Source organism: Lagopus leucura, unplaced genomic scaffold (genome assembly GCF_019238085.1).
Source record: "Lagopus leucura isolate 7727_CA_CO unplaced genomic scaffold, USGS_WTPT01 Super-Scaffold_774, whole genome shotgun sequence".
Classification (NCBI taxonomy): domain Eukaryota; kingdom Metazoa; phylum Chordata; class Aves; order Galliformes; family Phasianidae; genus Lagopus; species Lagopus leucura.
Window position 1 is genome coordinate 5331937 of NW_024962258.1, and position 17327 is coordinate 5349263.

The 17327-nt window shown below is 42.0% G+C and overlaps 1 protein-coding gene across 1 annotated transcript in view; it reads left to right on the top strand.

The window, feature by feature from the left end:
* Positions 1-701, top strand: part of SHB (SH2 domain containing adaptor protein B) — a 78132-nt gene extending 77431 nt beyond the window's left edge. Inside the window, exon 7 of the mRNA XM_042864942.1 lies at positions 514-701. Coding sequence (XP_042720876.1) covers positions 514-523 — 10 coding nt within the window. The 3' untranslated portion in view covers positions 524-701. The remainder of the gene's footprint in view (positions 1-513) is intronic.
* Positions 702-17327: the final 16626 nt, after the last annotated feature.

Below are 17327 nucleotides of genomic sequence, written 5' to 3' on the forward strand. Positions count from 1 at the left end.
CTCTTGTTATAGCTTGTTATAGCTTGTTATAGCTTCTGGAAATACATTGTTTTATTTTATATCATGTTTCAAATCTTTTTGTATGTCAGCTACTCAAATCAATGTTTTGTACACTATTCTCCTCTCAAGTAAACAGCTTTGGCCAACATATGGACCACTGTGACCAGTAAGTCTCTTCTATGACCCCATTGCTAAGCTGTAGGTGTGATAAAGAGAGAGACTTATCACCAGGGTTCTTCACAGTTAAGGGTTGGTTTGTGATACGTACACCCTGCTCCAGACTTCTGATAATATCACTGGCATAATAATAAGGCAAATGGCTACTCTATGTAAACAGGCTGATCATGTATCACTCCTGTCCTTTCTTTACGTTCTTGGCATTGTGAACAGCATTTGCCCAATCAATATTGACATCAGGATGTGGTGACACCAATCACAGAACAAGAAAGCTTCCTGACAGCAGTGTGATAAGAAGCTTTACCCAACTGTCGTTTTGAAAATCTGGTTTGCCAGGTTGCTGTGACACCAGGGGATGTGTAGCAGCACATGAGATGTGAGACATTGCCTATAACATCAAGCAGCTGCATGTCTCTGTGGGACTCGGATTGGAACTGCTGCTGAATGGCAAACTGTGATACCCTGAAGACCAGGAACAATTCCACTATTGTCTGCTTCTCCCAAGGAGTGAGTGACTCATGCTCTTTTAGGTAAGTTCTGAGCCTAGGTTATGATTACTGTACTGTAATCTGATTTGCACCAGATTAAAAATTCAAAGTGACTAAAAATTCTAAATAAGAAAGTTATATTAATGAATTAAAAATCAATGTAACGATAAGCTATGCTGACTTCTAAAGATTCTAGATAATACTGAGCTCTGTTGATTACTAGAGTGTGTATGTAATCATAAGGCTATAATTACAGCCACAACTCAACGGCCAGACCTGATTCCAGCAGGGATGCCCAAAAGAACCTGCCTATCTCTGTTACACCCAGTGAGGACGAGTCACTCTATACAGAATCTGGAGTAACCCAAGAACTCTGGGGCCAGCGGGTACTCAAGATGGTGCTGTGAGGTCAGTGGAGTTGCAAAGTAATGTTCATATTGAACAGCTTAGTGCACTGATGAAAGAAGGAAAGACCCAATGTGCAAGAGAAGGCCCTGCAATGCCCTACAGTGCCTTTCTTGTATGTGTAGGAAAGCTCTAGGGCTGTGTATCACATGTGCATCTGTGGCCATTCTGTGCAAAGGTAGCAGTCAATAAGAGCGTCTCACTGTGGTATTCTGGATATTGAAGATACATTTTCTTTTCACTGGGGCCAGGGGCTTCCAAGTGCCTCTCTTTGGGCCTCTGAGTATGACCCAGGTGGCTTCAGACTGGCTTTCTGTTGCCTTAGTTTGAGTTGGAAGGGACCTTAATGCCCATCCAGTTCCAACTCACTGCCATGAGCAGGGCTGCCCATCACCAGCTGAGACCCAGGGCCCATCCAACCTGGCCTTGAATACTTCCAGGGATGGGGCACCACAGCTTCTATGGGCAAAGGCAGAGGTGAGTGTTTTCTAAGTTTAAATAATGTATTCTTCTCAGCCAGGAAGTTCTGAAAGCAAAACTTTGTGTCTCTGCACTTCCTTCCATAAGACAGGACATACACATCTTTCCTAATGGTGAATATGGGTGAAATCCTTATTTGACTTGTCTGCATCACGATTCAGGCACTCTCATTCTGATTCTTCCATTGGATCAGTGGTGATTAATCCTGGGGACTATAAAGCATAGTTCCTATTTTATGGAGGGTATAATTGTAAGAGCAAGACTTTTGTGTGGAGAGGACACAGAGGGGCTGCCTTGGAAACGAGAGGGTGTATCACTTTTTGCAATGCTGGCTTCTTCAATTACTTAGTAACTTCATCAAAGCCACCTACTTCACCTATCTCACAGTGAGTAGGACATGTAGGGACAAGGCTGTGCTACCCACTGAGAGCTGAAGGCTGGCAAAGTGATCGCCAGCCTGCACAAATATATTCACAATTTGAGAGTAAACAGTCCAGATACCTAAAAAGAAAGCCTGTAATATCTGATAGAAAATATCAGTAGCTATGCTATATGTCTTCTTTTAATGACAAGAAGTTCATCTACAGTTTGTTTTCAGTGTCAAGACAAGTGAATCCTAGCTAAGTTTTACCCTTGTAATTTCCACTCATATGCAAAATCTTTACCTTAACTGACACAGTGCTTGAATAAGCATGCCCATTATGAGGCTGAGGAAGAGCCTGAGAGCTACAGACAATTGGGCTTTCAATGCTCTTCAGATATTCACAACAACATGGGCAGTAATTCACAGTGCTGCATTTTTCACAGTGTCGCTCAGGTGCTGGTGTGGAGTCTGAACCAGTTATAAGCAGCAACCCAAGCATACTGTTTCAGGATGTCACAGTAGAAGCTAACCAGAGGGCAGGTCTCTGCTGTTCATATTCCCATAAGCTGTTGGAAGAGTATTGAGATTTGCTGCTATGGCAGTAAACATAAAATAACACAAATATGTTAGTGAAATGGCCATGTGTGTAATATATGTGCAATTCTGATTGCTGTTCTCAGAAAGTATTATGTTTAGACACAAAAGGTACAAAGGAAGATCATAGAATCACAGAACCATTGAAAGACTACTAAGATCCTCTAGTCCACACCTGTGACCGCTATAGAACATGTTCATCAGCTCCACATCCAAATGGTTTTTGAACACCTCCAAGGATAGTGACATTATCACTCTTCTTGAGAAGCAGTTTTTCACAGTATAAAACCTGAACCTCCCCTGGCATGTACTCGAGGCCATTACCTCTCATTCTACCATTGTTACCTGGGAGAAGAGGCTGACACCCACCTAACCACAACTGGAAAAGTCCTCCTGAGTTTCACCATGAAAAGCAAGCATCTGAAAAAGAACATGTTCTCAGTCCGTGAAGTCTTTTATGTACTGCAGCAGAAGGACAGAGGATGATTATTCACTATTTTTCACAACATTAAATCTGGAGAATAGGTGATGAATTATCACAGAGGAGATTTACAAGTATGAATGGACAAGAAAGCACACTTTTTAATTCACATCTGTTGGCCATCGAGTAATGTAGGAGCTAAGAGGATCAACAGACATAGAAATATCAGAGGAGTACTGTAGGTAAGGGAGAACTGTAAGACAAAACGCAACCTTGGAGCACCTCCAGCGGTGCTGATAGACAAGACCTGGAGCAAAGTGCAAGCTATATGATCACTATGTATTTTTCCTTCTTGTAACGTATGTCAGTGAGGCATTCGTTCAATTCACCAACCTGTGAACATTCTTCTTACATTTTTAATCCTAAAGCCATTGGGATAGATTTTCTTACAGGCCGTTCAAACCTGTATTACCTTCATGATTACAGATGTTGCTGTTCTGCTCTGTTCTTTCAAATCTTCATTTGCCAGGTTTCTTCTGTCTTCTCTTTTCATTTATTTCTTTATTTGAATTGCTTGAGTCAGCAGCCAGCACTTCCTTACAACATTCAAAGAAAAATATCCCATTTGTCATCCTGGCAAATCCTGGCATCCTGTAAAGTGAGATGTTATTGCTTTCTAAGGAAGCTTTAATTTAGTCTTAATTTTCTGGAAGACAGGATTTAATGTTCAATCAAATAATTTCCAGTTAAGTCCTGCTTGGAACTGAAGTGGTTCGCAAACAGACACCATTTTGACTGAGACTCCAGGGAACACTCGATTTCATTGTCACCAAAGAAGCAGTTCCCAGTGACTTCCTGCACAACTACATCTTTATCTGAAGTTATGGCTCTTGTTTGGTCACCTCATTAAATTCTTAATTAAATTCACCTCATTAAATTCTTGTTCTTTTTTTTTTTTTTTTTACTTTTTTTTTTTCTGCTTTTTATTTCTAGAATTACATCTTGTTCTGCCTGTGTTTGGTAAACAAGTTCATGAAACAGTAAGAGATTATGATCACATTTCCTTTTAGAATTCCATGGTGTTCCTGTTCCCACCATCCTTTGATTTTTGTTTATTTTCACTGAAGGCCAAGTTTTATTCCTACCCTCTCCTTTTCTGTTCTTGCTCCCAATTTGTCAGAACATTTCATCTCTCCACCAGAAATTATTTGCTCTTTACCTGTGTGCTTCACTCTCATGTCTCCAAGGCATCTGCAGTTCTTCCCTGTTGCCGATGGAGAGGTGCTGCCAGTTGCTGCCAGCTCAAAAACCACATAGTTCTTCTAACTTGCCCTTTAACTGTATGTTCATTTTAGGAGAAGCAAAATTCTCTCCAAGGAAGGAGGTACAAATCTATTTGTGCAAATCAAGGCAGATCTGCACACATTGCAGGTTGGCAGAAAGATTCTGGTAGCCTTCAGGTGCTTTGTGCCATAGCCATTCTTCTTAGCCATGCACAATTTGTGTAACTCCATGAACACTCCTAAGAGGTGATTGTAAGAGCAAGAAAAGGAACATTAGAATTCAGGTTTGTGTTTCTTTGCTAGACTTACCTTGAGATCCTTCTCCTAGTAAATCATTATAATCAGAATTTAAATTTTGTCTGGATTAATTTGTTAATTTGATGTAGATTACTTTATCTTTTTCATTTGCAGTAGTAACTAAAAAATCCAGCAAGAGTTGGAAGTTTCCTATATTTGTGCTGTGTATAAAGCACAAATAGTCCTGACCACAGAAATCCGTAAGTTTCAGATACACACAAAAGGAGACAATATTGACACTTTTGTATTACGCAGTGCTTTGCATGATAGAAAGTTGAAGGCACAAGGTACTTGTATTTAGTCAGGACTTGTATTTAGGCATCCACAAGAGAACCTAAGCATCTTAATCTAAACCTCATATATAGAATCTTTCTGCATTTCTATAAAGAGGCACTGTTTGGAGAATCACTCACCCTGCCAGCTATTTCACTTACATGCCTGTCTCTACTAAGTAGCTTGAAGATAGAATCTTAATTCCAGCATTTAAATTATCTGCAGCAGGTAAGGCTGTGCAACTCTGCATGAAATAGTGCTGACTTGTGATAGAACTGTTCTATCCAGAGCCAAGTAAACTCTGGAATGAGAATGTGGATATTTATTTGATGAAGATAGAAGTTAGTACCAAGGCATAAGAACAGATCTTGGGGCACTAATTGCTCATGCAGTCCCATAAATAAATTACGAATGGTAATGATAAAAAGCTGCAACTGATTAAAACGAAATGATCCAGAGAAATATGGTGTAACGAAAATCGAAGAGGCTCAGTTTTGCATTCCAGCAATCACTGGTGCTTAGTGATAGTAACTAACCAACCATAGTAAGTGGACCAACCATAGTAAATGGAACTCAAGATCAAGACCCAAGATCCATAGTAAATGGAACCCAAGTCTGACTACATAGAGCACTGAATCATGGGCTAGACTTTTCAGAGAGCTGGTTCACAAAGTGCCTGGTGTATCTTTAACCTCCACCAAAGTAAGCGTGCCACATCCATGCATACTTTACTTCTTTTCCTCTGGTTTGGATAAATCTGTAGTTGCTGCTATTTATTATAGGTCAGAAGTCACTAGTATTACAGTATTATGTAAGAGATTCATTAACTTTTATTTTGAAAGTCCACAAAGTCCAATTAAGAGGGATTTAGAAGGTTTGCTAGAAAATCTTATTCACAGGACAAGCAGAATAATGCCAGGATAAACAGTATAAGCAGCAAAACACCTGGCTAAGGAAATCAGCTTACATGTGCTGATATCATTGTCAGTGAACTGAGATTAAAACGCGTGTTACAAACGCTTCTGGGATACTTTGTGCTGATAAACCTATGGAGGAGAAACATGAGTCGTTATTAAAAAAAGGCATGCCAACAAAGTAGCCTCAACCCACTTTATCGGGTTTTTTTGCACTGGACTGGCACAGCTTGCAGCATCTTTAGAAGCAATATTTTTTATCTGCAGATAATTTTTGTTCAAACAGATAGCCATAAAGAGCACATTGCTTTCATTGCGCAAAGGACAAAAACATGTGCTCAGTGTTGTGTTTGGTTCACAACTGCGGATCCAGCTCTAATTACCTCTTTCCAGAGCTACAGTTTGTCAGTGATGATAAGCAGCATTTCAGCTGATTTTGCACCACAGTGTGAATACATATACAGCTTTGAAAGAGCCTGGCTCCTTCCTTTAGCCAAAATTGTGTAGGAGTACATTTTAGAAAAACACAGAGAGCACTGGCTAGAGAGCGAAATGAGCTGAGTTGAATCAAGTGGGCAGCCAAAAACAAGTGAGTGACCCGCTGTCTGATTTCACTACTGGTGCAGCAGAAGGATTTGCTTTTAAGTGCTGGGGTTGGAGTGTGCAAACTGAGAGAAAGCAAGGTCTTTTTCAGGGCATGTGCAATCTTTTCAGACCTAATCCAAAAGTTTTGGTTACTGGAAGTCTGGTGAGTTAAAGAGCTGAATGTTTCCTTATATAGAGAGCAGACTTTATACCTGACTTCCAACAGTTCAGAGAATTGGAACATTTAGAAATGAAAAAGAGCATTCCTGGAATGTTTGCCTCAAGCCTGAACCTTTAGGTTAGAGATATCTTGGTGACCTTTCTGTAGTTACATCATTAGATTCACAGTTCCCTTAGTAGACTGAATTCAGCATTGGCACCTCATTAAAGCTCTGATATGTTCATCTGTTTAAAGCCAGCACCTTGCTCTTTGTTTTATTCTAGATAGTTTAGAGTCATTTAGCCCTGTTCGACTCTCACAAAGGTTTCAGGAACATCCATGTACACATACAATAACATATATATATGTACATAACTATGACATTTGCTTTCCTTGTCTGTGTTATATATGCATGTGTACTTAGATATTTGCCTTCTTTATTGCCTCTATCTCTGATGTCTTGTTCTAAAGTGAGGACATGACTACTCATCTCATAGACGGCACGCTAAGTACTATTGAAGACAAATACTATTGCAAAGGCCATACTTCTCACTTGTCTGAGTGGCAGGAAACCAGACAGTGACAGGAAATGTTAAGTCCCATCTCTAGAATATCTTATTATCCTATTGGAATCCTATGGAAATTCTCCCAAATGTGATTCTGTGAAATCTGAAAGAGGGCTGTACAACAGTTAAAAGGAGAAAAATTGGAAAAGTTGTTGAAATGAAGTGCTCAGTCCTGTCTGTTCTGCACTACCTTTTGTCTCACCCAAGAAGATGACATGCAAATCGGTGAGCATATGCTTGTTTCTCATAGACCAGAACTCTCTACAGAGGACCATGGGTTCTTGGTAATGTATCTGATCTCTATGGCATAAGCAGGAATTGTGGATTCCTTGCAAAGATAGTTGTATTTTGTGTGGGAGACAATACTGAGGCTGGTTGTCAGTAGGAATTGTAGCAGATGGCCAGCTACCTAAAATGTTCTGCAGTTATGTCCATCTGTCTATTAAACTCCTAAAACTTTGCAGTCTTACTACCATCAAAGCGTTGCCTTTGATCATCTGGTTTTCCTCTTAGTTTAAAGGTATGCATACCTTTTGAGAGAAGACATCATGCTATGTTAGAAACAGTTTCATTTCTGTTTCTTTTTATGGCCACAGTTTATGGCAGTTTCTGAGAACCATCTGGATGCCAACCTGTACAACCTATTATAGGGTACCTGCTTTGACAGGCGGGTTGGACTTGTTGGAAATAATCCAAGTAATTTTTGTCAGGACGGTATCTCTGATAAAAGCAGAATTTATTCGCGATTGCAGTGGCGGGCGTCCCACAAGTAGGAGCGCGCCTATGGACACAACATGACAGCCTTTATACCCTGTTTTCTCCCCCTTGCATTTCCCCCTCCCCTGATTCCCCAATGGCTGGGTACTCCAGGTTCACAATCTTATCAGAAGGTTTACATTTGTTATTTACTTGTTAATTTATTTGTTATCTGGTGCCAGTCAGTAGTCATCCTGTTGTCTCCAAGATGTCTCGGTGCTCTCCTTGTCCTATTGATATGGTGATTTTCCTTAAAGTCATCATCGTTAAACAAAGAGCACTCGGGCATGCCATGACTTGTTCCCTGGTTTGCTCTCGTGCAGGATATTCTTGCAGTGTGTATGACAAAATATACATATATACACTTATATACGGAGTATGTGTTCCTGGGAAGGTGATCTTCCCCAAGTTAAGTAGAAGGACTCCCAAAAAGAACTATGATAGCAGAGATCATAAAATAAAAATAATATTATACAATTCTAATGCAGAAACAACACTTGATTCTCACAGACTCAACAATCTCCTATGGACCCTGCCAACCCCAGCCATCCTGTGCTTCTGTAATGGTCACAGTGTGTTGCCTCTCTGTCTGAGCATTATCTTTAGCCCTGCTCACTTTCTGGTCCTGGTACAACTCCCTGGCTTCATTCTCTGCTTATATGAACTCCAGCTCAACTCATTTTGCGGCACATAAGCCTTCTCCCCCCACTACTTCCAACCTCTCAACAAAACAAGTGGAAAACCCTCCCCAGACAAGAAAGACAGTATGATGTCTAATGATACAGAGAGAAAAATCAGGAGCTATATTCATTAAATTGGAAAAACAAACAAACAAACAAGCAAACAAAAATGCAGAGCAGGAATGGAGCAGTTGTTTGAGCAGTGATGAGGGGAGTACACAACTGCCTAAGTTTCCTGCATTGTAGGAATTGCATATTATAGAGAATGGCAGTGGACTCAATCTTACTTCAGTAAGAGAAATATACACCTGGCTGTGGTACGTACTCAAAATCTGACATCTTTCATTAAGTGTATTGTAAGAAACAAATCCTGACCATAGATCTATGCTGGAAAACCACAGTTGAGTACTGAAGGCATAAAAATGTTGTCATTGATAAGCTACCTTGAGTAATTTCTGCTGTTGTGGATGAAGGACAGCTTCCAACATGTATTGTCACCCATACTGAGTTGTGTGTCTATCCAGATATATGCAGCTTCGAATAGCATTTGAAAACAGGATATTAAGGCGTGTGCAGCTCCTGTTTCTGCAGACAGTCCTTTTCCTTGCTGTAAGAATGCTGAGTAGGTCTTCCCATGCAAAGGATTTCCTGTGCCTCTAGACATTACCACAGTTCCCCAGCGTAACAACTCAACTATTAGCCTCTTCAAGGTCCTTTTACACCTTCCATCTCAAAATATGTGCTGCCTTAGAACCTCTACTGTGCTCCAGGACCTATTCAGTCTGCAAATTGCTGTGTAGCCCTTAATCCAGGCCCTTACTGCTGCCCTCAAGGCACCTGGATAGACAGTTCTGTCTTTTCCTTCCCTGTTATTCCATGATGCTGAGACCTTAGTGTAATTGGAGGTAAAAGACACTGGGAGGAAAATTCAGGGTTAGAAAATAAGGTAAGGTACAAATAAGGTATAATTTAAGAGAGTTCTTTTTTTCTCACAAAGGCTACAAACCCAGGAATGTGATAATTATGCTTTATCTTGTGACAGATGCCCAGCAAAATATGTACCTGGAACAAAAGCCATGGATTTTAGCTCCTTTGTTTCAAGAGGGCATCAATGGATGACATTTGACAAAGTAGGGAGCTGGTGGGGCTAACAACACCTCTTGCCCCTGAGAGAATGGACAAGAGGAGACCTCAGACCAGCAGAGGCACTGGGAATCAGCCCGCTCCAACAGGAATCAGCCTGCTCCAATCTACTCAGTAGCCCATAGCATAATTGTTTCCATCTGGAATAGTCCACATTTTACAAATTTTCCCCTTGTCCATTTTGCAAATGCATTAAACAGAGAGAGGGAACTACTAGTTAATCAGAGATACAAGGCTTGGCTTTGTGATTTATAGAAAATGGTTGCATAAATATTCCTGAAATCTTCCTATCTTATGCATTCATGTAACAAATTAGATGAGACTTCCACACAGGAGGGAGAGTCTGAGCCTTTAATGTCTGATGTTTAGCTTACTTTGCTGATAGTAAGACTGAAAAAGGACAAAGCAGGCTTCAGCTACCTTGTTAGATGACCAGGATAACAAGAGATTGTAAAGTCTGCATGTGAAGAGGCAGGCCAATGCAGTGCCATTAATACGAATAAGCAGGGAGGAAACTGAAAAACAAAGAATAAATAAAAGAGGCTGAGGAGCTGTGAGTATGAGAGCTAGTACATGTCCTCCCAGGGTAATCAGTGAGCTATGACTGTGTTTGGACAAAGAGGCTTCTTATGGAAAAGCATGCCAAAGAAAATTAGTCATCAAAGGAACCATTTGTGAGACAGCACGGCTGCAGCAGAAAAACAAAATTTTTACTTCCAGAAAGACAGAAGCGTTGTGCAAGTAGAGTACCACCCGGTAACACAGACTGCAGGGGAGTCATGGCCCTGAAGACGAAACTTTCCAGAATTTCTTCCAGAAAACAAGTTTCCCCTGAGTGTGAAAAGGGACTTCATAACTAACAGGGTGAGTTACTCTGTTCACAGAGATGGAAGGACTGTGTATATCTGAAATGCCTCAGGCTGAATACAAAGATAGCTACTTCTTAGAAGACAAATGTAGGAATAAAATGAAGCACCAAGGATGAGCTGAACTAAACCTTGAAAACTGTATTAAAACACACTTTAATCGCTAAAAGAGGAAAATAAAGATGGAAAGAAAGGGAGAGACTGCAGTAATGAGAATAAGAATTCAGTAATTCAAAGAGAAGACACATGTACTGAATCCCTTACCCTCTGAGTCTCTTGATTTTATACATCAATGCTTAAACAATTTAATTTCTGCAGAAGTGGCATCCTAACCCTCACTGACAATGATCATACCTTATCTCCACTACTTTCTTCTTTGTAATCAAATCCTTTTCAGAAAGGAACCCCTTTCTGAAAACGTAAACAAATTGGTAGTTCTTGAATGTCAGATGGTGAACCACCAAGGTTTGATCTCAAGAAAACATTCCTGCTTAAAGAGGATAAAAGACAAGCTAGCTAACATTTTCCTGAATAATTTTCAGAGTCCTGGAGGACTGAATTTTTGGAAGACATAGCCTCAAAGTAATTTATCTTCAATTGTCTTCTGGCTTGCATTGTATTTTATAAACTCTGTGGTAAACCATAAATGTCCTACATCTGATGGTCAGTACTTTCAGTTTGTACAATTTTCATGGGTTAAGTAACTAACCACTGGAAGAGAAAGAAATGTCAGGATATAAGTATACCCCAGTTGGCATGTGCTAAGAAACTGGCCCTCACATTTTTGCATGAGAAATCTGAGTGTAGAAAGACTGTACTCTAGGACATTCATGTTTCACTTGAAGTTTTATATATCCTTGTGGATAGCCTGTTCTTTCAGTGATCCAGTTCCGTTAGACCTCTGAATTCAAGGTGCAGTTTTACTTTGTCCAGAGGACACTATCATCAATCACAGCCCTAGTAGCTGCTGTGGTGTAACTTAAAATATGGAATTATGACAGAGAGATTTTTCAGAGTAAAGGGAAGCTAGCATATAAAACACAGCTTACCAGCTTTCTTCTCCTAGGAATTATTCTCCTGGAAATACTGGTATTAGTAGTTCTGCTCCCAGCAAACCCAAAAATGGACAGAATCCAATTAATCTACTACAGTAAGTGGGGAATATTTCATTTTATGAAAGTACATTGATAAATACTGCCCAAAACTTTTTTTATCATGGACTAAGTAAGTTGAAACATAGGAATGCTAAGAAAAATCAAATTACAGAGATGGTATTAATTAGAAATCTCAGAATATCAAAAGGTGTTTGCAAATACTTTGCTTTTAGAGATGTGAAAGAGGTATACCCACCTCCACAGATGCTGTGTTTTGCTGACTGGTGTGCTGTCATACAAGCGAATTGAACATCAAAACCTTGTGATGCAGTAGGCTGTGCTTTACATTTGCACATGGAAATCAGGAAAGTGCAGTGGCAGAAAATGATGCAAAGCAACTTTCTCATTATTGGTAACCTTAGGAGAGTTCCCTGATTTCTCCATCTACACCTGGGTCATCAGTGTTACGACACTGACCTCACAGAGCTGCACGGTATTAAGGGTGCACTGATAATGGTAAGCTGAACCTCTATACGCATCTCAGATCTGAAGTTTATTTCTGCAGCCTAGTAAATGGGTTGCACTGTTCATCCATTTGAAGGTTTTTCCATCTCCCTTCCTCTTCCCTTTATAAATGCATGGTGCCTCATATCCTAGTGAAATAGTCTTCCCCTCACCTGCTAATTTTCATGAAAGGATAAAGCTGAGTTCAGCACAGAACATGAGACTGCTCAGAATAAAATGAACATCTGGGTGCCCTTGGTGAGGTGAAGCATTATAATGTCTCCACTGTAGCTCATTTTCATGAGGCGTCTGTAGAGGTCTCCATTTCCTACCAAATGATATTCACCAGTGATTGTAATGCATTCAGAATTAATAGGCATTCTGAAATGTTTCCTCCTTATGTTTTTCAACAGAGAGGCCTAGATACTTGCTTTCTCTTTCTACACTATTCAAGCAGCTCTCACAGGAAACTTTTAGTATTGCTCCGTTTGGATGTTATTCACCACTTCTTGTCCCTTATCAACATCTGCCATCCCCTCCTTACAAGCAGTGCACCTCAGCCACATCTGTCCTGCCTGAGGATGTAGGGGGAACTGCCATGCAAAGGCAAGGACAGGCCTGATCACATTCACTATGTGCACACTGTACACCTCCAGTGAACTGTGCGGCTTTTGTTCATGGTCAGAAGACAATGACAGCCCATTAGGAGCACCTGAACAGCTCAGTCTGTGGGAGAGATGGCCAGCAGCAGCCATGGAATTTATATACCTTAATACACCTTACTAATGTTACTGTGCAGAAAATCATCACCTTATAAGGAAAAAAGCAACCCCCCCATTAAGTAGCAGTCTACTGTGGCTTTATTAATTATTATTATTATTATTACTATTATTCTACTTGTTTTTATTATGCGCTAATTGTTATCATTTTATTATTATCCATGGTGTCATTCAGCACTGATCCTTTTAAGCAGTTTATCCACAAGAACCCAACAGAGCTATATCCAGTTGTCAACACACCACAGAGCCCAGCTTCTCATTGCCTCTCAGTCGGGAGTGATTTGCTTCCCAGTGACCAAATATCGTTACCTCTAACTGGTGCTGTTTCCACACCTTCCCTGCAAAGGTGTGAGTGACTTCACAAGGCCAGAGACCCGCCACAAGATCTGTGAAGCATATTATGCCTTCAGTTTGCAGCTCATGAGCAGTCTCAATGGAAAACATGAAGTTTTAAGTTTCTTGGAAAATGGAAAATGGAACAGATTCCATTTTAAGTCACTACATATTCCTCAGTCTCTGTGAACAACAACAATAATAAACAAACAAACAAACAAAAAAGCAAACAAACAAAAAAACCACCCCTCAAACTACAACCATGATTCCTGGATACTGAAAAATGAATTAGCCACATATGTGATATTGCTTCTCTGTCAGGCACAAGGTCTTGGTGAGAAACTGTGACAATAACCTGTAAGCCACAGTATTTACTACTGTCTCCACCTACTTTAGTATCAGCAACCAACTGCTGGGGAAAGGCAGCCCAACTGGGAGAGAAAGACAGAAAGTAGGAGTAGGGATTCTGTCACAAAGGAACAGAGGCTGACTCACCGATAGATTGTCAATCTTTACTAACAGGACATCTTCCTATGACCTATCTTGACAAGAGTATTAGCAGACCTGAACATTATCAGCGTGCTTATCTGATACCAGATCTGCTTCTTATCTAGAAAACTGTCTTAGATGGTTCAGAACCCACTAAAGAAGGCAGCACTGAGATTTCTGCTTAGCATTACTTTGTCATTTTTGCTCTGGCAGCTTAAGGTGCTATTTCAGATTTTAACTTTCATTCTCTCTGTTCTGTTGCAAGACAGTTACAACCCCGGGCAGATGGAACGGTGAGGCATTAGGATAGGCATCCTGCAGTGATTAGGCAGAGCCGTTTGGCTCGGAAGCAGCATTACCTATTCTAACCCAGAATAGGTGATAGCCTCTAAAACTAAAACTCCAGGTGTATAAGTTCATCCCCTAATCTTGCACTAAAAGCAAGGTTCTGCATTTTCAGTCTTTCCCACATTAATTTACAGCTTAGATTTTTTTTACTTTCTATTCAACCAAAACAGAAGGTTTAGTTACACAAGTTCACTTCCCACTTAGGTTATTTACTGTGAGCATGAGGTTAAGCACACAAAGTTAGCATACCACTTTCTTAAAGGATTGGTTATGTCTTCATGTATGGACTCATAAAATTGCTTTCAGCAGGAGCTATGTCACTGCTGGGACAGCAAACATCTCACCCGCATGGAGTCTAGTGCCAGAGCTGATTTATCCTGTCACTTATCACACTCACTTCTGTGAGTTCTCCATGAGGAAAAATAGCCTTGCACACAAATCAGCAAATCCCGAGATAGATTCAGACGATTGGATTTCACTGTACAGGTGAGTTTTCTTCCCTAGGGCATAATGAATTTAGTGGGTATCTACCCTGTAGATAAGAATTTAGTGGAATCAGCTAAGTGCTCACCCCATCAGAGAGCAAGAGGCTGTGAAGAGCCGTTGATCACTACCCTGGTCCCAAATGAGGCTACAAGAAATTAAAAGAACTCAACCAATTTGTGCAACAGGATGTCAGCTGCACCTAAAAGTTAGCAATGCAGAAGTAATGTGACCTGTGAGGAAAAGCTGGAAAGAGAGACTGGGCATTTATTGCAGGCAGGCAGGCAGAAAGAGCTTCTCACCCAGCAGGAACTGTTGAGGGAGCAGATATGAGATTTGGGCAAACTAGGGGTAAGAACACATTCATTCAGATAAAGATCTATCTCTGTATATCTTGTGCCATTTTAATTGTTCCAGCTCAATTGGTTCTGCAGAATTGGTGCAACTCAGGGGAAAAGACATAAAATAACATAGAATCTAGGAAAAAGCTTCTTTAGCAGATGTCAAGAAGCATACAACTGTTTAAGCTAGACAAGCACAATAAGGTAAGTATCACAGAAACTCATAAAATGCTGGAAGTCTAGAACATTGTATACCAAACTCCATGGGCAATGACGGCAGAGTGCATAGGGAAAGACTAGGGCAGGGGGATGCTGGGGATGCTGCTGTTCTAGGGGATCCTAGATCCCTTATAAAGGTGGCGAGACGGATAGCCCGGCTGAAGTGCCTTTATACCAACGCACGCAGCCTGAGTAACAAGCAGGAGGAACTGGAAACTGTGATGCACTCGGGAAGTTATGACCTTGTTGCTATCACAGAAACATGGTGGGATGACTCCCACAATTGGGATACTGCCATCGACGGCTATAGACTCTTTAGGAGAGATAGGCGAGGTAGGAGGGGTGGGGGAGTTGCTCTCTATGTCAGAGATTGGATAAACTGTGAGGAGCTCCCTACGAGAAGCAGTCAGGAACAGGTTGAGAGCCTGTGGGTTAGGATTAGAGATGGGACAAATATAGGTCAGCTGGTGTTAGGGGTATACTACAGACCACCTGATCAAGAGGAGGCTGTTGACGAGGCTTTCTTGCTCCAGATGCGTGAGATGTCTGGCTCACGGGCTCTTGTCCTGGTGGGGGACTTCAACCATCCGGACATCTGCTGGGAAAACCACACGGCGAGCTGCAAGAGCTTCAGAAGGCTCTTGGAATCCATTGATGATAGCTTTCTGGTTCAGGTATTGGACAGACCAACCAGAGGTGAAGCGTTGCTGGACCTGCTGCTCACCAACGCCAAGGAGATCATCAAAGGCGTCAAGGTTGGAGGCTGCCTGGGCTCCAGCGACCACGCCCTGGTTGAGTTTGTGATCTCAAGCGATGTGGGCCTGGCAAAGAGCAGGACCAGGACACTGAACTTCAGAAGAGCAGACTTCAAGCTACTCAATGGATTGCTGGCCAAGATCCCCTGGCGCGCTGCCCTCAAAGACAAGGATGTTGAGGAGAGCTGGCGGCTCTTCAAAGATGCCCTCCTGGAAGCACAAGAGGTCTCCATTCCTCTGAATAAGAAAGTGGGCAGGCGAGGTAGGAAACCGGCATGGCTCAGCAAGGACCTGCTAAGAGAACTGAGGGCGAAGAAAGGGGTGTACAAGCTCTGGAAACAAGGCTGTGTCACCTGGGAAGAGTACAGGAATGCCGTCCGGACTTGCAGACGTGGGATCAGGGAAGCCAAGGCGCAGGCAGAACTGAACTTGGCAAGGGACGTGAAAAACAATAAGAAAACCTTCTACAGGTACATTGCTCAGAAGAGACAGGCCAAAACGGCCGTACCTACTTTGGTAAATTTAAAAGGAGAACTGGCTTCAACAGATGAAGAGAAAGCTGAGGTGCTGAATGAGTTCTTCACCTCGGTCTTCACTGGTGGCCAGGATTCTAGTCTTTTTCACGTCCCTGAACCCTGCATCCCCAAACCTCTATGTGGGGACCAAGGAGGTAAATCCCTCCCCACTGTAAGGGCAGAGCAAGTCCGAGAGTGCCTCCTTAGACTGAATGAATACAAGTCTATGGGGCCGGATGGCGTGCATCCCAGGGTCCTGAAGGAGCTGGCTGAGGTGGTTGCCGAGCCGCTCTCCATCATATTTGAGAAGTCGTGGCTGTCAGGTGAGGTCCCGAACGACTGGAGGAAGGGTCATGTCACTCCCATATACAAGAAAGGGAGCAGGGAGGACCCAGGGAACTACAGGCCGGTGAGTCTCACCTCCGTGCCTGGGAAGATCATGGAACAGATCCTCCTGGACAACATGCTCGGTCACATAAAGAATGAGCATGTGATCCGAGACAGCCAGCACGGCTTCACCAAAGGAAGGTCATGCCTAACTAATCTTGTGGCCTTCTATGATGGAGTGACGGCATTGGTGGACGAAGGGAAGGCGACCGATGTCATTTACCTGGACCTGAGCAAGGCCTTTGACATGGTCCCCCACCACATCCTCATCTCCAAATTGGAGGGAAGTGGATTTGATGGGTGGACGACCCGATGGATAAGCAATTGGTTGAAAGGCCGCAGACAGAGGGTGGTGGTCAATGGCTCTATGTCCAGGTGGAGGCCGGTAACAAGTGGTGTCCCCCAAGGGTCTGTCTTGGGACCGGTGCTCTTTAACATCTTTATTAATGACATCGATGAGGGAATTGAGTGCACCCTCAGCAAGTTTGCTGACGACACCAAGCTGAGTGGTGCGGTTGATACGGTGGAAGGAAGGGATGCCATTCAGAGGGACCTCGACAGGCTGGAGGGCTGGGCTCGGGTGAACCTGATGAGGTTCAACACGGCAAAGTGCAAGGTTTTGCATTTG